This window comes from Syngnathoides biaculeatus, chromosome 2, assembly GCF_019802595.1.
Source record: "Syngnathoides biaculeatus isolate LvHL_M chromosome 2, ASM1980259v1, whole genome shotgun sequence".
NCBI classification, from domain to species: domain Eukaryota; kingdom Metazoa; phylum Chordata; class Actinopteri; order Syngnathiformes; family Syngnathidae; genus Syngnathoides; species Syngnathoides biaculeatus.
Window position 1 is genome coordinate 44211356 of NC_084641.1, and position 20122 is coordinate 44231477.

Here is a 20122-nt window from a genome sequence, read left to right on the forward strand (position 1 = left end):
ATGTTCCTTTTATTTTTGTGTGCAGAGGAAGAGGCCTACTTGATCTTTGCTAACCGATACTACCTGCGAAAGCTCAACCTTGATGGCTCCAACTACACTCTTATTAAACAGGTACAGAATCAAAAAAATATGTTTTGTTTTTCGCTCTTTTTTTTTTTCTTCCTCTTAATTGCCCCCCCCCCCCCCCCCTTGCTGTTTTAGGGTCTGAATAATGCTGTGGCACTGGACTTCCACTATGCGGAGCAGATGATCTACTGGACTGATGTTACAACTCAGGGCAGCATGATCCGGCGCATGCATATGAATGGCAGCAACATGGAGGTCGGTTAGCTAAAACAATCATCCTCGGGCCCTTAGCGATGCACATACCGAAAACATTTTTGCGTAATTACCTTGTAGGTATTGCACCGGACCTCTCTGAGCAACCCAGATGGCGTCGCAGTCGATTGGGTCGGTGGAAATTTGTACTGGTGTGACAAAGGCAAAGACACCATTGAGGTGTCCAAACTTAATGGAGCCTACCGAACGGTGCTCGTCAACAGCGGGCTGAAGGAACCTCGCGCTGTGGCTGTGGATGTCCGCTACGGGTGAGAACCAATGAGGGGTACACTTGTACCTCGCTATATCACAGTTTACGTTTTGTAGGTTCGGTGCATCATGGCATTGTATTTCTTATGCTGCGGCGGTCGAATATGGTGGAATATCGGCCTGAGGTTCCACCTGTGCCCCCGGGACCGCTTTGATTATTCACAGGAGTTGACATGATCAGAAAAAAAGTCTTCCCTTGGGTTTGCCGTTAAGAAGTAACACTGCTTTTACCCCAGGGGTTGGGTCAGGAGGGCATCCGGCGTAAAAACTGTGCCAAACAAGTACAAGCTGTGGCGACCCCTAACGGGACAGGCCGAAAGAAACTGGTAAAGCGTTGGTCTCGCAGTTCTGAGGTCCCAGGTTCAATCCCAGACCTCCCTGTGTGGAGTATGGATGTTCTCCCCGTGCCTGCGTAGGCTTTCTCCGGGCACTCCGGTTTCCTCCCACATCCCAAAAACGTGCAGTAATTGGACACTCTAAATTACCTCTAAATGTGATTGTGAGTGCTACTATTTGTCTCTATGCGCCCTGCGATTGGCTGGCGACCAGTTCAGGGTGTACCCCGCCCTCCTGCCCGTTGACAGCTGGGATAGGTTCCAGCGCTCCCCGTGACCCTCGTGAGGATACGCGGCTAAGAAAATGGATGGATGGATATATATATTTGTCTATTGCGTATAAAATGAATGATAAATGATGGTGCATAAAATGATACTTTTTGTGATTTTTGTCCAGGTACCTGTACTGGTCCGATTGGGGTGACAATCCCCATATCGGAAGAATTGGCATGGATGGCACCAACAGAAGCGTGCTCATCCAGGATAAGATCACTTGGCCCAATGGTCTGACCTTGGACTTTATCAATGACCGCATCTACTGGGCAGATGCCCGGGAGGATTACATTGAGTTTGCCAGTCTGGACGGCACCAGCAGACATACAGGTCACTTATCATTGTACACTTGAAACATTTTTGGACCATTTATGGGATAGGAAATAAGTCTTTTGACATTTGAATTTGCTGAGCAAAATCGACATCACAATTCTCTCAATTATATACCACGGAACAAAGAGTATGTATCAGCTCTGCTGTATCTCTCATTGATGAACATTTTTTGATGTCACAGTAGTTGGTGAAACAAGGAAGTTAAAGGTGGGTTTTTTTTTTTTTTTTTTCCCCTCCTCCCTCTTTCAATTCTGATAGTCACATCATACTATCTATTCTCAGTCCCAAGTTACAACATTTTGGTTTAGCTAATGACGTGTGTCGCATATTAATAAATGATTGTATTTTACAAGCAAAGCGAATTATGTGTTCCGAACTTGCACCAAACACAGGGAGCAAATGCAAGCTGTGGCAAGTCTACGGGGAGCATCAAGAGAACATTGAGCGTGTCAAATCTGATCAGCCACATTGAACATTACATAATACAAGATATAGCATTGGCCAATATTGCCACGCACCCAGTTGGCTTCCGTTTAATATTAACGGAGGCTCGACGTTTGCTCGGCCTCGTTAAAGAATTTATCTCCTCGATGGATTTCTTATCCCTCGACATGTACGCTGGCCACTTCATTAGGTACCCAATAGAAATGAAATGAAATGTGATAGAAGAGCTGAGTCAATAATGATTCTCGATTGACGTTGTGGCCAGTGCATTTGAATCTTTCATTCATTTTCGTGAAACTCAGATAGTAGTTTCTGACCAATATTATCGCGGTAAAGCACTCGTGAATTGTGACATCTTTTATTGTACCTTGCCAGTCCTCAGTCAAGACATCCCACACATCTTTGCCATGACGCTGTTTGAGGAGTACATCTACTGGACTGACTGGGAGACAAAGTCCATCAACAGAGCTCACAAGACACGAGGGACCAACAAGACCACCCTCATCAGTACCCTGCATCGGCCCATGGATGTGCACATTTATCACCCCTATCGCCAGCCCCAGGGTAAAATACTTCGAGTCCCTATAAAGTCAAAGTCAGTGTTGTCAATTTCATACACTGCTTGGTTGTTACTGTACAGTCAAATGATGACCAGAACCGCGCAGCTATTGGCCAACATGAAATGAGGCTTCATCTTTGTGAAAATCAAACCTTTCTTTCCGCTCGCAAATGCTGTGGGGGTGTCCTCTGAACACCCTCTCAAATGGAAACGGTCAATCAAATATTCCGTCAAGCATCAAGCATCTCTCTTATACCACACGTGACTACACGTTTGAGCTGTGAAAATATATCTGCTTGAAGTCTCTGTTGATGGCGGTTGAAATGTGGGTTTTTTTTCCCCGCCGCTCCAATACAATGTCTGACGTTTTTCTGCCTTCTCTCTGTGATGTGCAAGCCAATCTTAAGTCCTCATCAAAGCGAACTTTCTAGAGAGAAGATGCATTTTTTTTGGGGGGGGGGGGGGGGGGGGGGCTGTAGGTGAAGCTCGCTAGTTAACTGCAAATGCACCGGGAAATCGTTGATGCAAACAAATGCGCTCAACTTCTCATGTCGTGGGAGAGGGCAGACTCATCGGTGGGCACAGGCACATCACCGGGCCCCAATTTGTTTACACCCCTCAAAAATCAGGAAAACAGAAATGGTGGAAAATAGTTTATTGCTATATCTCCACAAGTGAGTCCTAACAAGTTCTCAATCTTTGCATGTTTCCATAAGATATCTTCAAACATGTATCATGTATTCATAAACTAATCTCTGAATCTAAACTCTTGTAATTGATATACTGTAGTTTAGTTGTTTGTTTTTTTTTGATCATATGGAAAAAAGTGGAAAACTAAATTATTCATAATAATAACACTATACCTATTATGCCATTGTGTATTGATTGGGAAAAAAAAATAATGATTGGACATATTTGTAATTGCCTACATTTTTATCATACATTTTCTGCCATTTACATGTCATAGCAGTTAGTCGGCACGGACGCCCCTTGTATTATAAATTCACCAGAAAATCGTTCAATACTTCTTGTATTCTCTAAATATGTCCGCTTGCCAGTGAGCAACCATCCATGCCAGACAAACAACGGAGGCTGCAGTAACCTGTGCCTCCTCTCTCCCGGGGGAGGTTACAAATGCGCATGCCCCACCAACTTCTACCTGGCCAATGACCACCGCACGTGCATGTCCAACTGTACGGCCAGCCAGGTAACGGGAGCTCCGCAGCACCTCCTCGTCATTGGCTCAGCGTGTGCATGTTGTCACTTCCCGTTTTTGTCTTGCAGTTTGTCTGCAAGAACGATAAGTGCATTCCGTTCTGGTGGAAATGCGACACGGAGGACGATTGCGGCGATCGCTCAGACGAGCCTGCCGACTGTTGTGAGTGTAGATTTTTGTAACCATTGGGGAAGCGGGCTGTGTTGAAATGGAAGTTCAGACCAATAATTGGCTCTTCCTTTCGCGACAGCCGAGTTCAAATGCAGACCGGGCCAGTTCCAATGTGGCACAGGCATCTGCACCAACCCCGCGTACATATGTGATGGAGACAATGACTGTCAGGACAATTCAGATGAGGCCAACTGTGGTACGGCTCATATTGTGACATTTTTTCATTTTTTTTTTTTTTTTTGAAATAAACCATTTGAATTTCATGAGTCCTCACAGCTGCTGATCGTGTATTTGTGTAACTACACTACAGATATCCATGTTTGCCTGCCCAGTCAGTTTAAATGTTCCCACCCAAGTCGCTGCATCCCAGGGATCTTCCGCTGTAATGGCCAAGACAACTGTGGCCAGGGAGAGGACGAGAAGGACTGCCGTGAGGATTTTGCACTTTTATCCAGCTCGGAATGGTTCATTTCTCACCGTGCTCACTTGTCTTTGTAGCTGAGGTCACATGCGCACCCACCCAGTTCCAGTGTGCCATTACCAAACGCTGTATTCCTCGCGTCTGGGTGTGTGACCGTGACAACGACTGTGTGGACGGATCTGATGAACCCGCCAACTGCAGTAAGAACTGGATTTTGATCAAGAAGTATTCACAGATTTACCCTTTTTACTTGATCAAACAGTAGGCTTAAAATGTCCCTTTCTACTTTGACATTTTTGTCACACAGGCATCTTCTCAGCACTTGTAAAGAGCAATCTAAAATAATAGATGGCTACAAAGGTATTTTACTACTTGAAGTTGGCGGTAACAAGTTTTGCTTTTACCAACCAATCAGGGGAAGGGAAAGTTCTGCGAGTTAAAGAAACTCCCATTGCTAATATAGGTCATGTCACATCACCCGCAAGAAGTGATTGAGAAGGGCCTGTAGAGATTAAACTGATATAACAACACATAGAGGCTTAAAATTGGATCCGGAAAAAAAAAAAAAAAAAAGCATACTAGACCGCTAATCCAGGCAATAGAAATGCTACCAAAGACAAAACGGGCATTTGGAAATAAACCAATACAATTTCATTGGACAACTACGACGGTTCAACTTGCTCCCTCCCCAACAATGTCATTGTGAACTCCCGAAGACCCGTCTTCCCTACTTTATGATTCAACCCCCACAATAGCTAAATGTTTGGAGGATGTTCAATTCAATAAACTGTTCCCGTCTCCTGCCATATGTTTTAAACTTGGATTAAAAACACCGTGAAAATGTTCCCAACTTTAGCCCAGATGACCTGCGGCGTGGACGAGTTTCGTTGTAAAGACTCTGGACGCTGCATCCCGGCTCGCTGGAAGTGCGACGGGGAAGACGATTGTGGCGACGCCTCCGACGAACCGAAGGAGGAGTGTGGTGAGCATGTTGATCTCCGCCGAGAGTACTTTGTGGTCTCGTCACACCAGGGGTGTCCAAACATTTTCAGACAACTCCAAGGATAGACATGCCAATTGGACATTTGGAACTTGAAATTGAGAACCAAACCTAAAACTAGCAGGCTGTGAATAAATACATTGAAGATTACAAATGGCAGCACGGCCCAGACTCCTTCCTTACGCCATCTGTCAGTCTGCTTTTTAATCGAATCTTGCTCCAATGGCGGTGTGCTAATGTGCGCAGCTGAGAGGACATGCGAGCCGTACCAGTTCCGATGCAAAAACAACCGCTGCGTGCCGGGCCGCTGGCAGTGTGACTACGACAATGACTGTGGCGACAACTCGGACGAAGACAAGTGTGGTTGGTGTCGTACCTTCACTCTGCCCTTGTCCGCTCTCACTAACTCTCGATGTTTACTGCGTCAAAAACATCCAGTCACTGTCCTTGCAAATGCATTTCACCTCACCTGATGTCTGTTTCATTTCATACCGTCCTGTTGGCACGAGCTCGAGGTGAGTCTCTTCAACATTCATGTGTCAAAGGTTCCAGTATTTTCCCGTCAGTTCTCTGTCATTTTGTCCACACGTGAGTCTTGCCTAACTGTTAGAATGGGCAAGCAGACTTCAAATAAATAATGTTGTAGGCCTTCCATCAGCCACTTCATTGGTTACAAAGAATAGAATTCTAAAAGGGATGGAATTCTGTCATGATCTACATTTTGGTTGGGTTGGGTTGGGTTCACGTTTTCCTGGGTTCCATGTCTCATGCGCTCATTTTCTTAGCTGTGTCCACCTGTTGGCGTTTACCCTCCTCTCTTGTGTTGGCCAATCAACTCCCTCCAGCCACTCGTGTCTTGTCCAAATGTTGCTCCTTGTCTCATCAGTCTTTGAGTATTGAACTCCCCGGTTTCTTTCAGTTCTTGTCGCTCTGTGTCAGGTCAGTTATATAGCCAGTCATCTTTTGTTTCCGTTTGTAGCTTTATCCATTTCCTTGTTCCATTGGTTATTTAGTTTTTTTTTTCCCCCGTGCCTTGGAATTAAATACCATTCTGTTGAAACTCTTGGACCCCTGCCTTGCCTCCCTGCTTCCCTGCACTTGGGTCGTCAACGCTTTGCTTTCACTGATCCCAACCATGTCATTTACAAGGATATTAATGCTCTCTTCTGATCATGAAAAGTTATTCGTCTAGATGCGTTTGTTGTTGTTTGCAATGGTCTAACGCTGGCTTATGCTTGGAGGTTTTTCTAACCCTTTCTTTTTCAAGCTGTGAATTTTTGATACAGTTCGTGTGTTGGTTTAATTTGGCTGAGCTCCTTTCATTCTCTCCCCTGGCCGCGTGCTGTCGTGTCTTGATGGAATGCGAGATGAATAAAGGCCGTCAAGCTCGTCACGAACACAAGTCCTGCTTTGTCATTTCACGCAGTGCCTCGACAATGTTCCGAAAGTGAGTTCGCCTGCGCAAATGGCCGCTGCATCGCTGGGCGGTGGAAGTGTGACGGAGACCACGACTGCGCTGATGGATCTGATGAGGTGTTTAACACGCTCTTGTGTTCAGTATTCATTCATATGGACGAACTTTGACGCTTGCTTGCCTGTTGGGTTGGTTGTTTTTCCTCCAGGATGGCTGCGATCTCAAGTGTGACAATGACCAATTCCAGTGTACGAATGGACACTGTATTCCTATTCGCTGGCGGTGTGACGCTGACCCAGACTGCATGGACGGCAGTGATGAGGAGAACTGCCACACTGCCCGTGGGTGAACATGTTGATTTTACAATATTATATTCTATCTTGTTGAATTGTAGCAAGTTTGACAGAATGAAAGCGCGGGTCTATTCCTCTTCTTTCAGCTGGCCGTCACTGTCCTTTGGATGAGTTCCAATGTAACAACACTCTGTGCAAACCTCTGGCCTGGAAGTGTGATGGTGAAGATGACTGTGGGGATAACTCTGATGAGAATCCCGAAGAGTGCAGTGAGTGCCAGCATCTGACTCACACATTGGCGTATAGTCTTTGGGGTTCGGGGTGAAGCAAAAATTTAGCTGAGATCGGTTCCAGGACTCCCCCGAGGGACCCTTGTGAGGATAAACGTCTTGGAAAATGGATGAATGGAATTTTTGGACCAATTGATGGAAATTTGATCATTTCTTGTACTCCAATGATCTATCATACCAGTACTATGTAGGTGAGAATCACTGCTGCAGACAAAGCAAAAAAAAAAAAAAAAACGGCATAGGCAGAGTAAAGCATTGGCACAAAGCAATGAAACAAAAATGCACTATCATGAGACATTTATACACACCTGTCCATCTTCTACTGCTTATCCAGGTCGGTTCACGGGGGCAATAGTTTTTGCAGGGACGCCCAGACTTCCCTTTCCTCAGCCACTTCATCCAGCTCTTCCGGGAGGAACCAGAGTCCTGCTCAGGCTAGCCGAAAGACATAATCACACTCCGTGTCTTGTTCGTTCCGGTGGGATGTGTCCGGAACACTTCACTAGGGAGGCATTCAAAGCAGATGCCCCAGCCACTTCATCTGCCTCCCCTCAATCTGGAGGAGCAGCGGCTCGACAAAGCTTCTCTGGCCCTTCTCTAAGGCAGACAACCTGTGGAGGAAACTCATTTTGGCCGCTTGTATCCGGGATCTTGTTCTTTCGAGCACAAGCCACAGCTCGTGACCTTAGGTGAGGATAGTTAGATGAAGCCAACAGAACCACATAATCTGCAAAAATGAAAGATGCAATACTGAGGTTACCACACCGGATCCCCTCTATGGTTCGTCTTCCCACTGAGAGATTCTGTCCATGAAATTTATGAACTGAATTGGTGACCAAGGGCAGCCTTGGCGGAGTTCAACCCTCACTGGAAACGAGTCTATCTTATTGCCGGCAATGTGGCCCAAACCCTAACTATGGATGCACAGGGACCGAACAGCCCATATCAGGGGGTTCGATGCCCCATACGACCCCACCCCACCTCCACCCCCACAGAACTCCCCAAGGGACACAGTCGAAGGCCTTCTCCAAGTCTACAAAACACATGTAGACTAGTTGGGTCAACTCCAATGAGCCCTCGAGGACCCTGCCGAGGGTGTAGAGCTGGTCCACAGCCAGGGCGAAAACCACATTGCTCCTCCTGAATCTGAAATTCGACTTCCGACAGACGCTACTCTCTTGCACCTATGAATAGATCTTACCGCGGAGGCTGAATACTGTGATCCCCCTGTACTTAGGACACACCCTCCGGTCCCCCTTCTTAAGAATGCAGACCACCACCCCAATTTGCCATTCCAGAGGCACTCCGTTGTCCACCTGATGTTGCAGTCTCATGTCAACCACGACAGCCCCGCTACATTCAGAGCCTTTAGGAACTCTAGGGAATATCATCCATCCATGGGAACTAGCCACCAAGGAGCTATTGCACCACCTTGGCGACCTCAACCCCAGAGATAGGCGAACCCGCATCAGAGAACCGTGACACTGCTTGCTCATGGGAAGGCATGTCAGTGCAATTGAGTCTTCGAAGTATTCTCCCCACAGACTCACAACGTCCCTAATTGTAGTCAGCAGTGTCTCATCCTCACTATACACAGTGTTGATGGTGCACTGCTTTCCCCCTCCTAAGATGCCAGATAGTGGACCCCAATATCCTCGAAGCTGTCCACAAGTCTTTTTCCACGGTCTCCCCAAACTCCTTCCATGCCAGAGTTTTAGCTTCAAAGACCACGAAAGCTGCATTCTTGCTGCACAACCGGTACACATCAGATTCCTCAGGAGTCCCACAGGACAAAAATGCCAGATAGGACTCAATCTTCAGCATGATGGCATCCCTCATTGTTGGTGTCCACAAATGGATTCAGGGATGGCCACCACGAGAGGCACAGACTACCTTACGGCCATAGCTTCAATCTTCCGCCCGATCACTGTTGGTGCAGAACATGATCCCATCTGACTCAATGTCCCCCGCGTCCTCCAGAACATGAGCATTGTTCTGTCAGAAGTGGGTGTTGAAACTCCTCCTGACAAGGGATTCTACCAGCTGGTCCCAGACGACCCCCACAATAAGGTTGGCCCTTCCATGTCGGGCCGACATCTTCCTCCACCATCGCAGCCAACTCACCACTAAGTGGTGATCAGTCGACTGCTTCGCCCCTCTCTTCGTCAGAGTGTCCAAGACATGCGGTCCCAAGTCCAATGACATAACCACAAAATTGATCACCGAACTGAAACCTAGGGTGTCCTGGTACCAAGTGGACATGTGTACATCCTTATCCCTAAACAAGGTGTTCGTTATGGAAAAATTGTGATGAGCACAGACGTCCAGTAACATGACGCCCCTTTGGTTCTGAGCAGGGGGTCCGTTCTTCCCAATCACGCCCTTCCAGGTCTCACGGTCATTGCCCACGTGAGCATTGAAATGTCCCCCAGCAGAACGATGGAGTCCCCACTGGGAGCGCTCTCCAGCACTCCGTCTAAAGACTCCAAAAACGGTGGATACTCTGAACCGTTGTTTGATGCGTATGCACAAACAGTCAGGACCCTCACCCCATCCAAAGGCAGAAGGAGCTTACACTCATCAACTGGGATGAAACCCAATGCACAGCGTTTAAGTATATGCACACCTGCTCAGTACCTTTCACTGTGTGCAACTTCATATGTGGAAGAGAGTCCAACCCCTCTCAAGAGGACTGGTAACATAGCCCAAGCCACGTGTGGAGGCGAGCCTGACTACATCTTGTTGGAACTTCTCAACCTCACACAAAAGCTCAGGACCTTTCTCTGCCAGAGAGATGACATTCTACATCCCAAGAGCCAGCTTCTGTAGCCGGGGATCAGATCGCCAAGGTCCTACATTCCGCCGCCACCCACCTCACACTGCACCAAACCCCGATCATCTTTCCCATAGGGTTAGCCCCTTGGGTGCAGGCCCTGCCACCGGGTGCTCTCCTTCCGGCCCCACCCCCGGTCCAGGGTGTAGGTTACCCTCATCCAGTATTTGTATTCGTCATGGGGGTTTATGGAGCTATACTTTGTCTGGTCCCTCACCGAGGACCTTTTTGCTGTGTGTGAAGCTCCACACAACTTAGCTCCTAGGGTCATTGGGACACACCAATCCCTTCACCACGATAAGGTGACTGCTCAACGAGGGGCATTTGTACTCATCCATTTCCTAATTCAATCACTGGTGTAATAGAGACTAACTCCTGAATAGCAGAATTTTTTTTTTTTTTTTTTGACTTTTCACTTCATCTTTGACTTGGTTACTCAACTCTTTATCACACCTTTTACCATGTGATGTGTAGGGAAGTTCCAGTGTCCTCCCACGAGAGCGTTCCGCTGTCAAAATGACCGCGTATGTCTTCAGATGTCAAAGAGATGCGATAGCATCAATCACTGCAGCGACAAATCGGATGAACTGAATTGCGGTAAGTGACTCAAAGCTTTGAAACCAAAGAAGTTGAATTTTGACAGAGTTTGTCGAGTCATCTGGTGTCCCACAGAATCCCATCCAACTGTTCCTTCTTGCGAGAAAGACGAGTTCTTGTGTGCCAACGGAAAATGTATCAGCTCTACGTTGAGATGCAACCTCTTTAATGACTGCGAGGACTATGGCTCGGATGAGATCAGCTGCAAAACAGGTTAATTTCTATGCTGAATGAACAGAAGTACTGGGGTGCCCCTCTTCAAGTCCCAGCGGAGTGAAAAATAGTCTAGTAAACTTTGACACAGCACAGAAAGAGTATCAAAATTTGGAAATGTCTAAAATAATGCTTTGAAATTGTAAATCAAGCTTTTGCCTCTGCTCTCAAGCTATGTGGGCATGTCCCCCGAAACTGTAAAATGATTGCCTTTGTCTAGAAACTTCCTTTTGCCTACACGTCCCTGCATGCTTAAGATGCGAAAATATATCCACGAAATTCTCCGGTTCCAGGTCATACACCCCAACGGGTTGTCCCGGGACCTTCCACGTATGCTTCCGACTTTGCACGAACAGTTTGGAAGACCAGGGAATACACTCGGAGGAGTTTAGTTTGGTAGAACTCGGTGAAACAACTTTTCTTAACAAGTCAATGTGCATGTTAACAGAAGCCAAACTGAATGACTGCAGGAGTAACAGGACTCAGTGTGGCGATGGAGACGAGGCCCACTGTATCACCAATCGGACAGACGCCTTTTGCTCCTGCAAACCGGGCTTCCACAAAATAGGATATCGCACGTGTGGAGGTAAACGTGCACAAAGTTCCACAGAGCCAAATGTTTCCATGACCTAACCTCGATTGATGAGTTGGATTCTTTCCTTTTTTTTCCAGACAAGAATGAGTGTCTTCAATTTGGGGCGTGTTCGCACATCTGCAACAACACTAAGGGCTCCTACAAATGCAGCTGCTATAAGTACTTCACAAGGATCAATGACACCTGCAAGGCTGACAGTGAGTACTGATCCATATCATTGTTTTCAAGCTTTTATGGAAGCATTCAGTCCGATTTGTTGGGGGTTGGTGATGAGGCTCCCAAACCGTTTTAAGGTGAACGTGATCTTCCCTCCTATATTTAAAATACAGAATTAGCTTTTTGTGCACTGTATTGTCTGTGCTTGTGCCAAAGGAAATCTTCAAATGACACACCATCTCATCCTGCACTTTCTACTTTGGCTTCAGACCAGACCTTTCCCGCTCGCAAAAGAGAAAATCTCGTCCAGTTTAACCGCTTTTTCTTCGACTGTTCAAATACTCCAACAGTCACTGCATCTTAAAACAACAGCATTACTTACTCCATTCATATCAAAAGCAAACATAAGCAGCACGTCTAGCTCGTCTTTGCTCGTTGATGGGCTGCGCGAGTACTGTAATATTTGTAAATAAGAGATACGTCTTTAAGAGCGGGGGGTCGGGGCGGGTGTCAGGTGAAGTAGGAAACCGAGTGTGTGGCGGTGCGGCCGTCGTCGTTGCAAAAAGTTCCGTGTTCTGCCGAAAGAAACCGGTGGCATGCTCTTTTCATTTTTTACAGTACACATGTGAATTGTGCCATTGGATGTAACAACCAGTCATCCCTCTCATATTGAATCGCATTGCAAAATGCCACAAACTGAATAGCTGTGTGTTCTACTTTCCATTTGCATTGGATTCTTTTTTTTTTTTTTTTTTGAAAATATCTGCCAAGAGTCTTCACGCGCAATTTAGAGTGAACGTTTTTCGCACGCCGTTCCGCGATCGACCAAGACTGCCTCGCAATTGGGAAAGTATTTTGAAGTATAAAATCTCAACCAAGAGACAAGCTGTGTATATGTAATTAATTTTTTTTCTTCAGAATCAAATATTCTATAAAGCATTTCTTTTTAAGTGTGACGTTTTAAAATGAATTTAAAATTGTACTCAGCTATTTTGCCATAAGTTTGTCAATTTAAACTATTATAGGTAATTCTAAACATTGTAGTGTTAGCATCATGAATAAAATCATAAACCCTAACCCTAACTCATGCTTTTTTTTTTTTTTTTTTCTATATCTGCTTGATAGCTGTTAATATAGGCGCCAATTAATTAAAGGCAGTAGAACGAAGCGATTCCCCCCCAAAAAGTTGATTTGTTAGGTGAGGAACGGCTTGAAGTGTGTGTTGATTATGCGATTGGAGAACATCAAAATGTTCTCTCTTGCAGTACTTGACTACAAAAACATCCGGACCTCTTGAGGCAACATAAGGGTTAGGCAGTTTCATGAAATTTCTCAGACAGTTCAAGTGCCCAAGACTGTCAATAGACTTTGTTTTCGAGCCGTTTTGTGGACATTTAATTGGTAACAGACAACTTGGAAACAGAACAAGTCTTTATACAGCATCAGGAAAAAGTGGAGGATCCCCAGTGGAATAAATGATTTGTCTACGACCAAATTTTTTTTTCCCAAGTCCCACTTTTTCTTGCAGACATCAACAACAGTCAGCAAGTTCTGTTCATAGCGGATGACAATGAAATACGCAGCCTGGATCCCGGAATGGCCAATTGGCGCTATGAACAAACCTTCCAAGGAGATGCTAGCGTGCGTATTGACGCAATGGACCTGCACGTGAAGACCAACCGCATCTTCTGGACCAATTGGCACACGGGCCGCATTTCCTCCTACGAGCTTCCAGGACAGTCAACTTTGTCATCTAATTCCCACCGTAATAGACGTAATAGAAGTGTGGGTAGGATCACCAACTTGCAGGTACAACTCTTCAGAAAGACGAGTTTGACTTGTGAGAAGGGCAGACTAGTAAATCTCTCATGTCTTCCAGATTAAAGAACTGAAGATGCCTCGAGGCATAGCCGTGGACTGGGTGGCTGGAAACTTGTACTGGACCGACTCTGGTCGAGATGTCGTTGAGGTTGCTCAGATGTCGGGCCAGCATTGCAAAACCCTCATTTCTGGCATGATTGACGAACCATATGCCATTGTTGTGGATCCACAAAGAGGGTACAGCGTGAACTTTTTTTTTTTTTTTTTTTTTTTTTCTAAACTAAGGCTCGGGATTATCATTTGAACACTGAATTTCTGCTTCAGGACCATGTACTGGGCAGACTGGGGGAACCATCCAAAAATTGAGACTGCTGCCATGGATGGAACACTGAGACAGACTCTTGTCCACGAGAACATCCAGTGGCCAACAGGTCTGATTTGCTTCATTACTAACTCCCAGCTTCAAATAAGCAGTATAGCGCAAGGTCTTTTTCACTCTCCAGGTTTGGCAGTAGACTACTTCAATGAGCGTCTTTACTGGGCAGATGCAAAGCTGTCAGTCATTGGCAGTGTTCGCCTGGATGGCTCGGATCCCGTCGTAGCTGTCTCTGGTATCAAAAACAGTTGAGTGGTTTTAGTTCAAGCAAAGAAGTTATGACGTAAAAAAAAAAACAACTACTAGAAGTTGCCCGTGTAAACATATGTTCTTTGTTCAAATCCAGACCTTGCCCATCCATTTAGCATCGATATCTTTGAGGACTACATATATGGAGTCACATTAGTCAATAACTTTGTTTTCCGGGTCAACAAGTTTGGAAAAGGCACCATGGAGACTCTCATCACGGGCATCAACCACGCTACTGATATCATCTTGTACCACCGATATAAGCAACCAGAGAGTGAGTGTCATCCACATTTTATTTGTACTACAGAATACTGTTGTCAAAATTGTAGCTAATCAAGCCTAGATCTATTGGTTTATGCATGTATATATATATATATATATATATAGAGAGAGAGAGAGAGGAGAGAGAGAGAGAGAGAGAGAGAGAGAGAGAGAGAGAGAGAGAGAGAGGAGAGAGAGAGAGAGAGGAGAGAGAGAGAGAGATACTTCAAGCTATTTTTAATTGAAATTTCTACAGATACACCACCACCCTTAGACCAATCAGATAAATTAACGATGGAAAAAAACTTCACGCTTCACTTATCACCTTTGTTCTTTGACATCTCTGACACACAAGATGACATAATTGGAAACCTATCCATTAACAAACCATGAAAATCCTCTCAAAGGATTTGTTTTTGAGAAGACGCAGGAAGTGAAGTTAACAGCAGCAGCGCACTCATCCTGGCTCGTCTGTTTCTACTAGTTTTACCTGCTGGGAACGTAGCTCGTTGTTCCTTCGTGTTAGCCAAAATGTCGGCTCGTTGTATTGCTTCATATTGTTTGAACGCTCGGGAGGATGGATTTACTCTTCATACTTTTAAAAAAGACCCGGCGCGTTGTGAAAAATGTATTGCACAGGTGCAAAGGACGAGACCTTCATGGGTTCCAAATGATAGGTGTGTGTATAGAGATACAAAAAAACAAAAACACGTAATCCTTTCATAACGTAACAGAAGATCTGCGTACATAAGTCAGGGGTGCTAAATGTGTCTGTGCGCGCCGGACGGCTTCTGCGCAGCAGCCACGGAAGGACGGCCTCTACCTGGCCTTGTGGATCGCCGCAAGGCCGGGCCCGGCGTTAGCCCCGACGCGGAGGTGAATCGGGCAGGGAGGTGGTTGGGCCGGGCTCTACCCCCACCAGCCACCGGTGTCTGGGCGCCCCACTCGGCTTGGCGGCTCACCGGCGACGGCTTTCCCGTCGGCTCAGTCAACACGGCTCGCCCGCCGGCGACAGCTTCCGCATTGACACGCTCTCTGCTCATATTTATTTTTTTGTATGGACATTGAGGTTAGAGATGAATTCGAGAGAGCAGACTTCAATGGTTTGGATTTAGAATGTTTCTAGGCATGACAGTGGAGCTTACCCTAACCCTATGTTCTTAAAAGTACAGCATTTTACAGTGCTATTTTCTGTTTTAAAAACAATGGAATTTTCATTCAATTTTCCTTCTAAGAGTGTCATCACATAGCAAATTAAATTTTAAATTTCAAAACATAATCTGCAACACGTCTTATACTGTATGCCTACAGTTTTTGCAGAAAATGTTAAGACCATTATAAATAACTGGGGGAAAAAAATGGGTCTCTCTCTTTGTCTATGTCCATCTCTTACTACAGTTGTTCCGAAACTTTTTTTTTTTTTTTTTTTTTTGCAACACCAACCTTTTGAGAGATTCAGTTTTCAGCGTTTGCCCCACCCCCACCCTGACCCTACCCCCTGCCTGCAAACATTAAACCCTGCAAGCAAAACATGAACAACAGTTGGGTGTAACTTAATAAAGAATAGCATTCGTGCCAGCCCCATGCCTCCCACAACCTCCCCTGTCACAACAGCGTGTCCCTCAATTTGAAAACCACTGTCCTACTATACATCCACAACCCCAAGCCGTCCCATATTGTACAGTATGTCCCTGTATATTTTGAAGGATTCTCACTGTTGGTGCTGTGATCTCTCTGCGTTAGTGACAAACCCATGTGACAGAAAGAAGTGTGAGTGGCTATGTCTGCTCAGCCCCAGCGGACCGGTGTGCACCTGTCCCAACAACTACATGGCTGACAACGGCACGTGTGTGGAGAGGTCTGGTCCGACCCAGTCGCCATTCTGTAAGTCTGCATGCCCACAAACACTTGTTTTGATGAGAAGAATATGAAAGTGAGACCTGGAATGGCATGATTGGGAAGAATGACCCCTCCGACCATAACGAGAGCGGTGTTCTGTTCTTGGACTTCTGTGCTCATCATGTATTGTATATTTATCCATGCATTGTGACCATATGGTGGTCGGGGGCTGTTGTGAACCTGGTGGTGGACACTAACGGTGAGGGATGCCGTCAAGCTGTAGAAGGAGTCCTATTGGGCATTTTTGGCCTGTGGGGCCCCTGAGGCAGCTGATGGGTACCTGCTGGCCGAGCAGAATGCGGCTTTGGTGGTCGCTGAAGTAAAAAAATCACAAATGAGATGACTTCGGTGAGGCCATGGAGAATGACTTCCGGATAGCTTCGAGGAAAATGGTGGTCCACCATCCGGCTATCAGGAGGATCAAGCGGTTGTGTTCCAACTACAGGGGATCACACTCCATGTCCTCTCCAGGTGGAGGATCAGATCCTGCCCCAAGTGGAGGAGTTCAAGTATTCTGGGGTCTTTTCAATGAGTGAGGGAAGACTAGAGCGGGAAATCGACAGGCGGATTGGTCCAGCATCTGCAGTCATGCGGCCTGTGGCTCGTGACCGAAAGAACACGATCCTGGATACAAGTGGCCAAAATGACTTTCCGCCACATGGTGTTTGGGCTCTCCCTTAGAGAGAGAGAGAGAGAGAGAGAGAGAGAGAGAGAGAGAGAGAAGAGAGAGAGAGAGAGAGAGAGAGAGGAGAGAGAGAGAGAGAGAGAGAGAGAGAGAGAGAGACAGAGAGAGACAGAGAGAGAGAGTAGCTTGGTCATCCGGTAGACGCTCAGAGTCGACGTGCTGCTCCTCCGCATTGAGAGGAGGTGACTGGGGCATCTGGTTCGGCTGTCTCCTGACCGGCTCTCTGGTGAGGTGTTCTAGGCGAGGACAACCCAGGACACGCTGGAGAAACGGTCTCTGTTGGCTTGGAAATGCCTCAGAATTCCCCCGAAAGAGTTGCAGGGAGTGACAGGCGAAAGGACCAGAGACCCGACCTCGGATAAGCGGTAGTTAATGAACTGAAATACGACATTATTCCCCCCGCCCCCTTCCATCTTTCTAAGGCCTAGATGTACCTGTAACTGTTTGCTACATGGCTTTTAGTGTGTGTTCTGTTGCCACAGCTCCTCCCTCAGGGTCCTGTACCATTCAGTGTCAGAATGGAGGCAGTTGTTTTCTTAACGCTCGTCAGGTGGCCAAGTGTCGCTGCCAGCCCAGCTACACTGGAGAGAGATGTGAAATCAACCAGTGCAGGGACTACTGCAAGAATGGCGGAACATGCACTGCATCTCATACAGGTGAGTTGACATAGAGGGGCAAAGGCAAGACTTGGTGCACTCATACAGGTTCCATTTCCACCCTCAGATTGCTCTGTACATTCTTCCCCCACTATCATTGATCATCTATCACCTTGGAACTGATTTCTTTAAATCTCGTTTCCATCAATGTTATGATAACAGACCACTCAGGATCCTTTTTATTTAAATTCTGGTCGAAAAAAAATCCAAGTCAGATATTTAAAAAAGGAAAATTGCAATAGTAAAACTGCTAGCAATAACGCACATACAGCTTCAACAAAATAGCAGCACAAGCAATACTAAGGTAGCATTAGCACTGTAAACAAGTCATTAGTCAAAGCTTCATGCCCAAAGCATGATTTATTAATTGTAGCATTACTATAATTTCTTCTTTTTTTTTTTCCTTTCGGCTTTTCCCGTTAGGGGTCGCCACAGCGTGTCATCTTTTGCCATCTTAGCCTATCTCCTGCATCTTCCTCTCTAACCCCAACTGCCCTCATGTCCTCCCTCACCACATCCATCAACCTTCTCTTTGGTCTTCCTCTCTCGCTCCTTTGCCTGGGAGCTCCATCCTCAGCATCCTTCTACCAACATACTCACTCGGTCACCTCTGAACACGCCCAAGCCGTCTGCTCTCTCTAACCTTGTCTCCAAAACATCCAACTTTGGCTGTCCCTCCCTCTAATGAGCTCATTTCTAATCCTATCCAACCTTCTCACTCCAAGCCAGAACCTCATCATCTTCAATTCTGCTACCTCCAGTTCTGCTTCCTGTTGTGTCTTCAGAGCCTCCATCTCGAACCCGTCCATCATGGCCGGCCTCACCACTGTTTTATAAATTTTGCCCTTCAATCCTATTGGATACTCTTCTGTCACATAGAACACCAGAGACCTTCCGCCAACTGTTCCACCATGCTTGGACCCGTTTCTTCACTTCCTTACCACACTCTCCATTGCTCTGTATTGTGGACCCCAAGTATTTCAAGTCGTCCACCCTCGCTATCTCTTCTCCCTGGAGCTTCACTCTTCCTCCTCCGCCCCTCTCATTCACGCACATATATTCTGTTTTACCTTGGCTAATCGTCATTCCTCTCCTTTCCAGTGCGTAAATCCATCTTTGTAATTGTTTCTCCGCCTGTTCCCTGCTTTCACTGCAGATCACAATATCATCTGCGAATATCATGGTCCAAGGGGAATCTAGTCTATCTTCTTCGTCTGTCAGCCTATCCATTACTACTGCAAACAGGAAGGGCCTCAGAGGTGATCCCTGCTGCGGTCCCACCTCCACCTTAAATTCTTCTGACACACCAACGGCACATCTCACCGCTGTTCTGGTCCCCTCATACATGTCCAGTACGATTCTAACATATTTCTCGGCCACACTGGACTTGCTCACCAGAGTTCCTCTCTTGGTACTCTGTCGTAGGCTTTCTCTAAATCCACAAAGACACAATGTAGCTCCTTCTGACCTTCTCTGTACTTTTCCACGAGCATCCCCAAGGCAAATGCAAGTGCATCTGTGGCACTCTGTCTCGGCATGAAACCATCGTGTTGCTCGCAGATACTTGCTTCTGTCCTGAGTCTAGCCTCCACTACTTCTTTCCCATAACTTCATGGAGTGGCTCATCTTCATTCCTCGGTAGTTTCCACACTTCTTGAAAATGGGGACTAGCACACTTTTCCTCCATTCTTCTGGCATCTTCTCTCCCGCTGGTATTCTATTGAATAAGTTGGTCAAAAACTCCACAGCCACCTCACCAAATTGCTTCAATACCCCCACTGTTATGTCATCGGGACCAACTTCTCCCTTACTCATCAATGCCACTTCTCTTCCCTGTAGTGTTACTATAACATGAAATGTTATTGATTTCAAGTTGTACATTTTGGAATGTACAATCAATTAAAAATCACAAAGCGGTAGTAACTTGCTTATCAAGCAGAAATGCCTCAGCTGCTTAGGGTCCCATCGTTCTACTCAGGTTAATATTATGCTGAGTTGTTAGTAAACGAGGAACAGGCGTTTTTTTTTTTTTTGTTTCCGGAGTTGGGCGGATAGATAACCCTTCCACCGCAGTTTCAACAAATCTCATCGAGCCCCATGGAACAGGACCTTGAGAAGCTGTGGGGGTCTGCAGGTGACTGGCTATGAGTGTGCCTGCAAGTTAATTGAAAATAACAGGCCTTCTATCTCCGATAGTGACTCTTCCTCTGACGCAGCTGTTTGTCGGTCATTGTCACAAGTGTTATGTTTGTTCCAGGTGCGCCAACGTGCAGATGCCCAAAAGGATTCACGGGGCCCACCTGCAACCGTCACACTTGTCAGAACTACTGCCAGAATGGCGGTAACTGCTCGGTCAACCCAGGTAATCAGCCAACCTGCAGCTGCCCGACAGAGTACCACGGAGATCAGTGCCAGTACAGTAAGTGGACATTCTCCCTGTATAT

The 20122-nt window shown here is 46.3% G+C and overlaps 1 protein-coding gene across 1 annotated transcript in view; it reads left to right on the plus strand.

Moving 5' to 3' along the window:
- LOC133493687 (low-density lipoprotein receptor-related protein 1-like) overlaps positions 1 to 20122 on the plus strand; it is a 104983-nt gene that overhangs the window by 74989 nt on the left and 9872 nt on the right. The window contains exons 57-83 of the mRNA XM_061807347.1: positions 26 to 111; positions 202 to 321; positions 400 to 587; positions 1321 to 1526; positions 2349 to 2537; positions 3591 to 3739; positions 3817 to 3910; positions 3999 to 4115; positions 4230 to 4349; positions 4418 to 4540; positions 5197 to 5322; positions 5587 to 5703; positions 6767 to 6873; positions 6963 to 7095; positions 7194 to 7316; positions 10645 to 10767; positions 10843 to 10980; positions 11429 to 11566; positions 11653 to 11772; positions 13260 to 13540; positions 13611 to 13789; positions 13877 to 13983; positions 14056 to 14175; positions 14275 to 14451; positions 16182 to 16322; positions 17505 to 17678; positions 19936 to 20097. Coding sequence (XP_061663331.1) covers positions 26 to 111; positions 202 to 321; positions 400 to 587; positions 1321 to 1526; positions 2349 to 2537; positions 3591 to 3739; positions 3817 to 3910; positions 3999 to 4115; positions 4230 to 4349; positions 4418 to 4540; positions 5197 to 5322; positions 5587 to 5703; positions 6767 to 6873; positions 6963 to 7095; positions 7194 to 7316; positions 10645 to 10767; positions 10843 to 10980; positions 11429 to 11566; positions 11653 to 11772; positions 13260 to 13540; positions 13611 to 13789; positions 13877 to 13983; positions 14056 to 14175; positions 14275 to 14451; positions 16182 to 16322; positions 17505 to 17678; positions 19936 to 20097 — 3858 coding nt within the window. The remainder of the gene's footprint in view (positions 1 to 25; positions 112 to 201; positions 322 to 399; positions 588 to 1320; positions 1527 to 2348; positions 2538 to 3590; positions 3740 to 3816; positions 3911 to 3998; positions 4116 to 4229; positions 4350 to 4417; positions 4541 to 5196; positions 5323 to 5586; positions 5704 to 6766; positions 6874 to 6962; positions 7096 to 7193; positions 7317 to 10644; positions 10768 to 10842; positions 10981 to 11428; positions 11567 to 11652; positions 11773 to 13259; positions 13541 to 13610; positions 13790 to 13876; positions 13984 to 14055; positions 14176 to 14274; positions 14452 to 16181; positions 16323 to 17504; positions 17679 to 19935; positions 20098 to 20122) is intronic.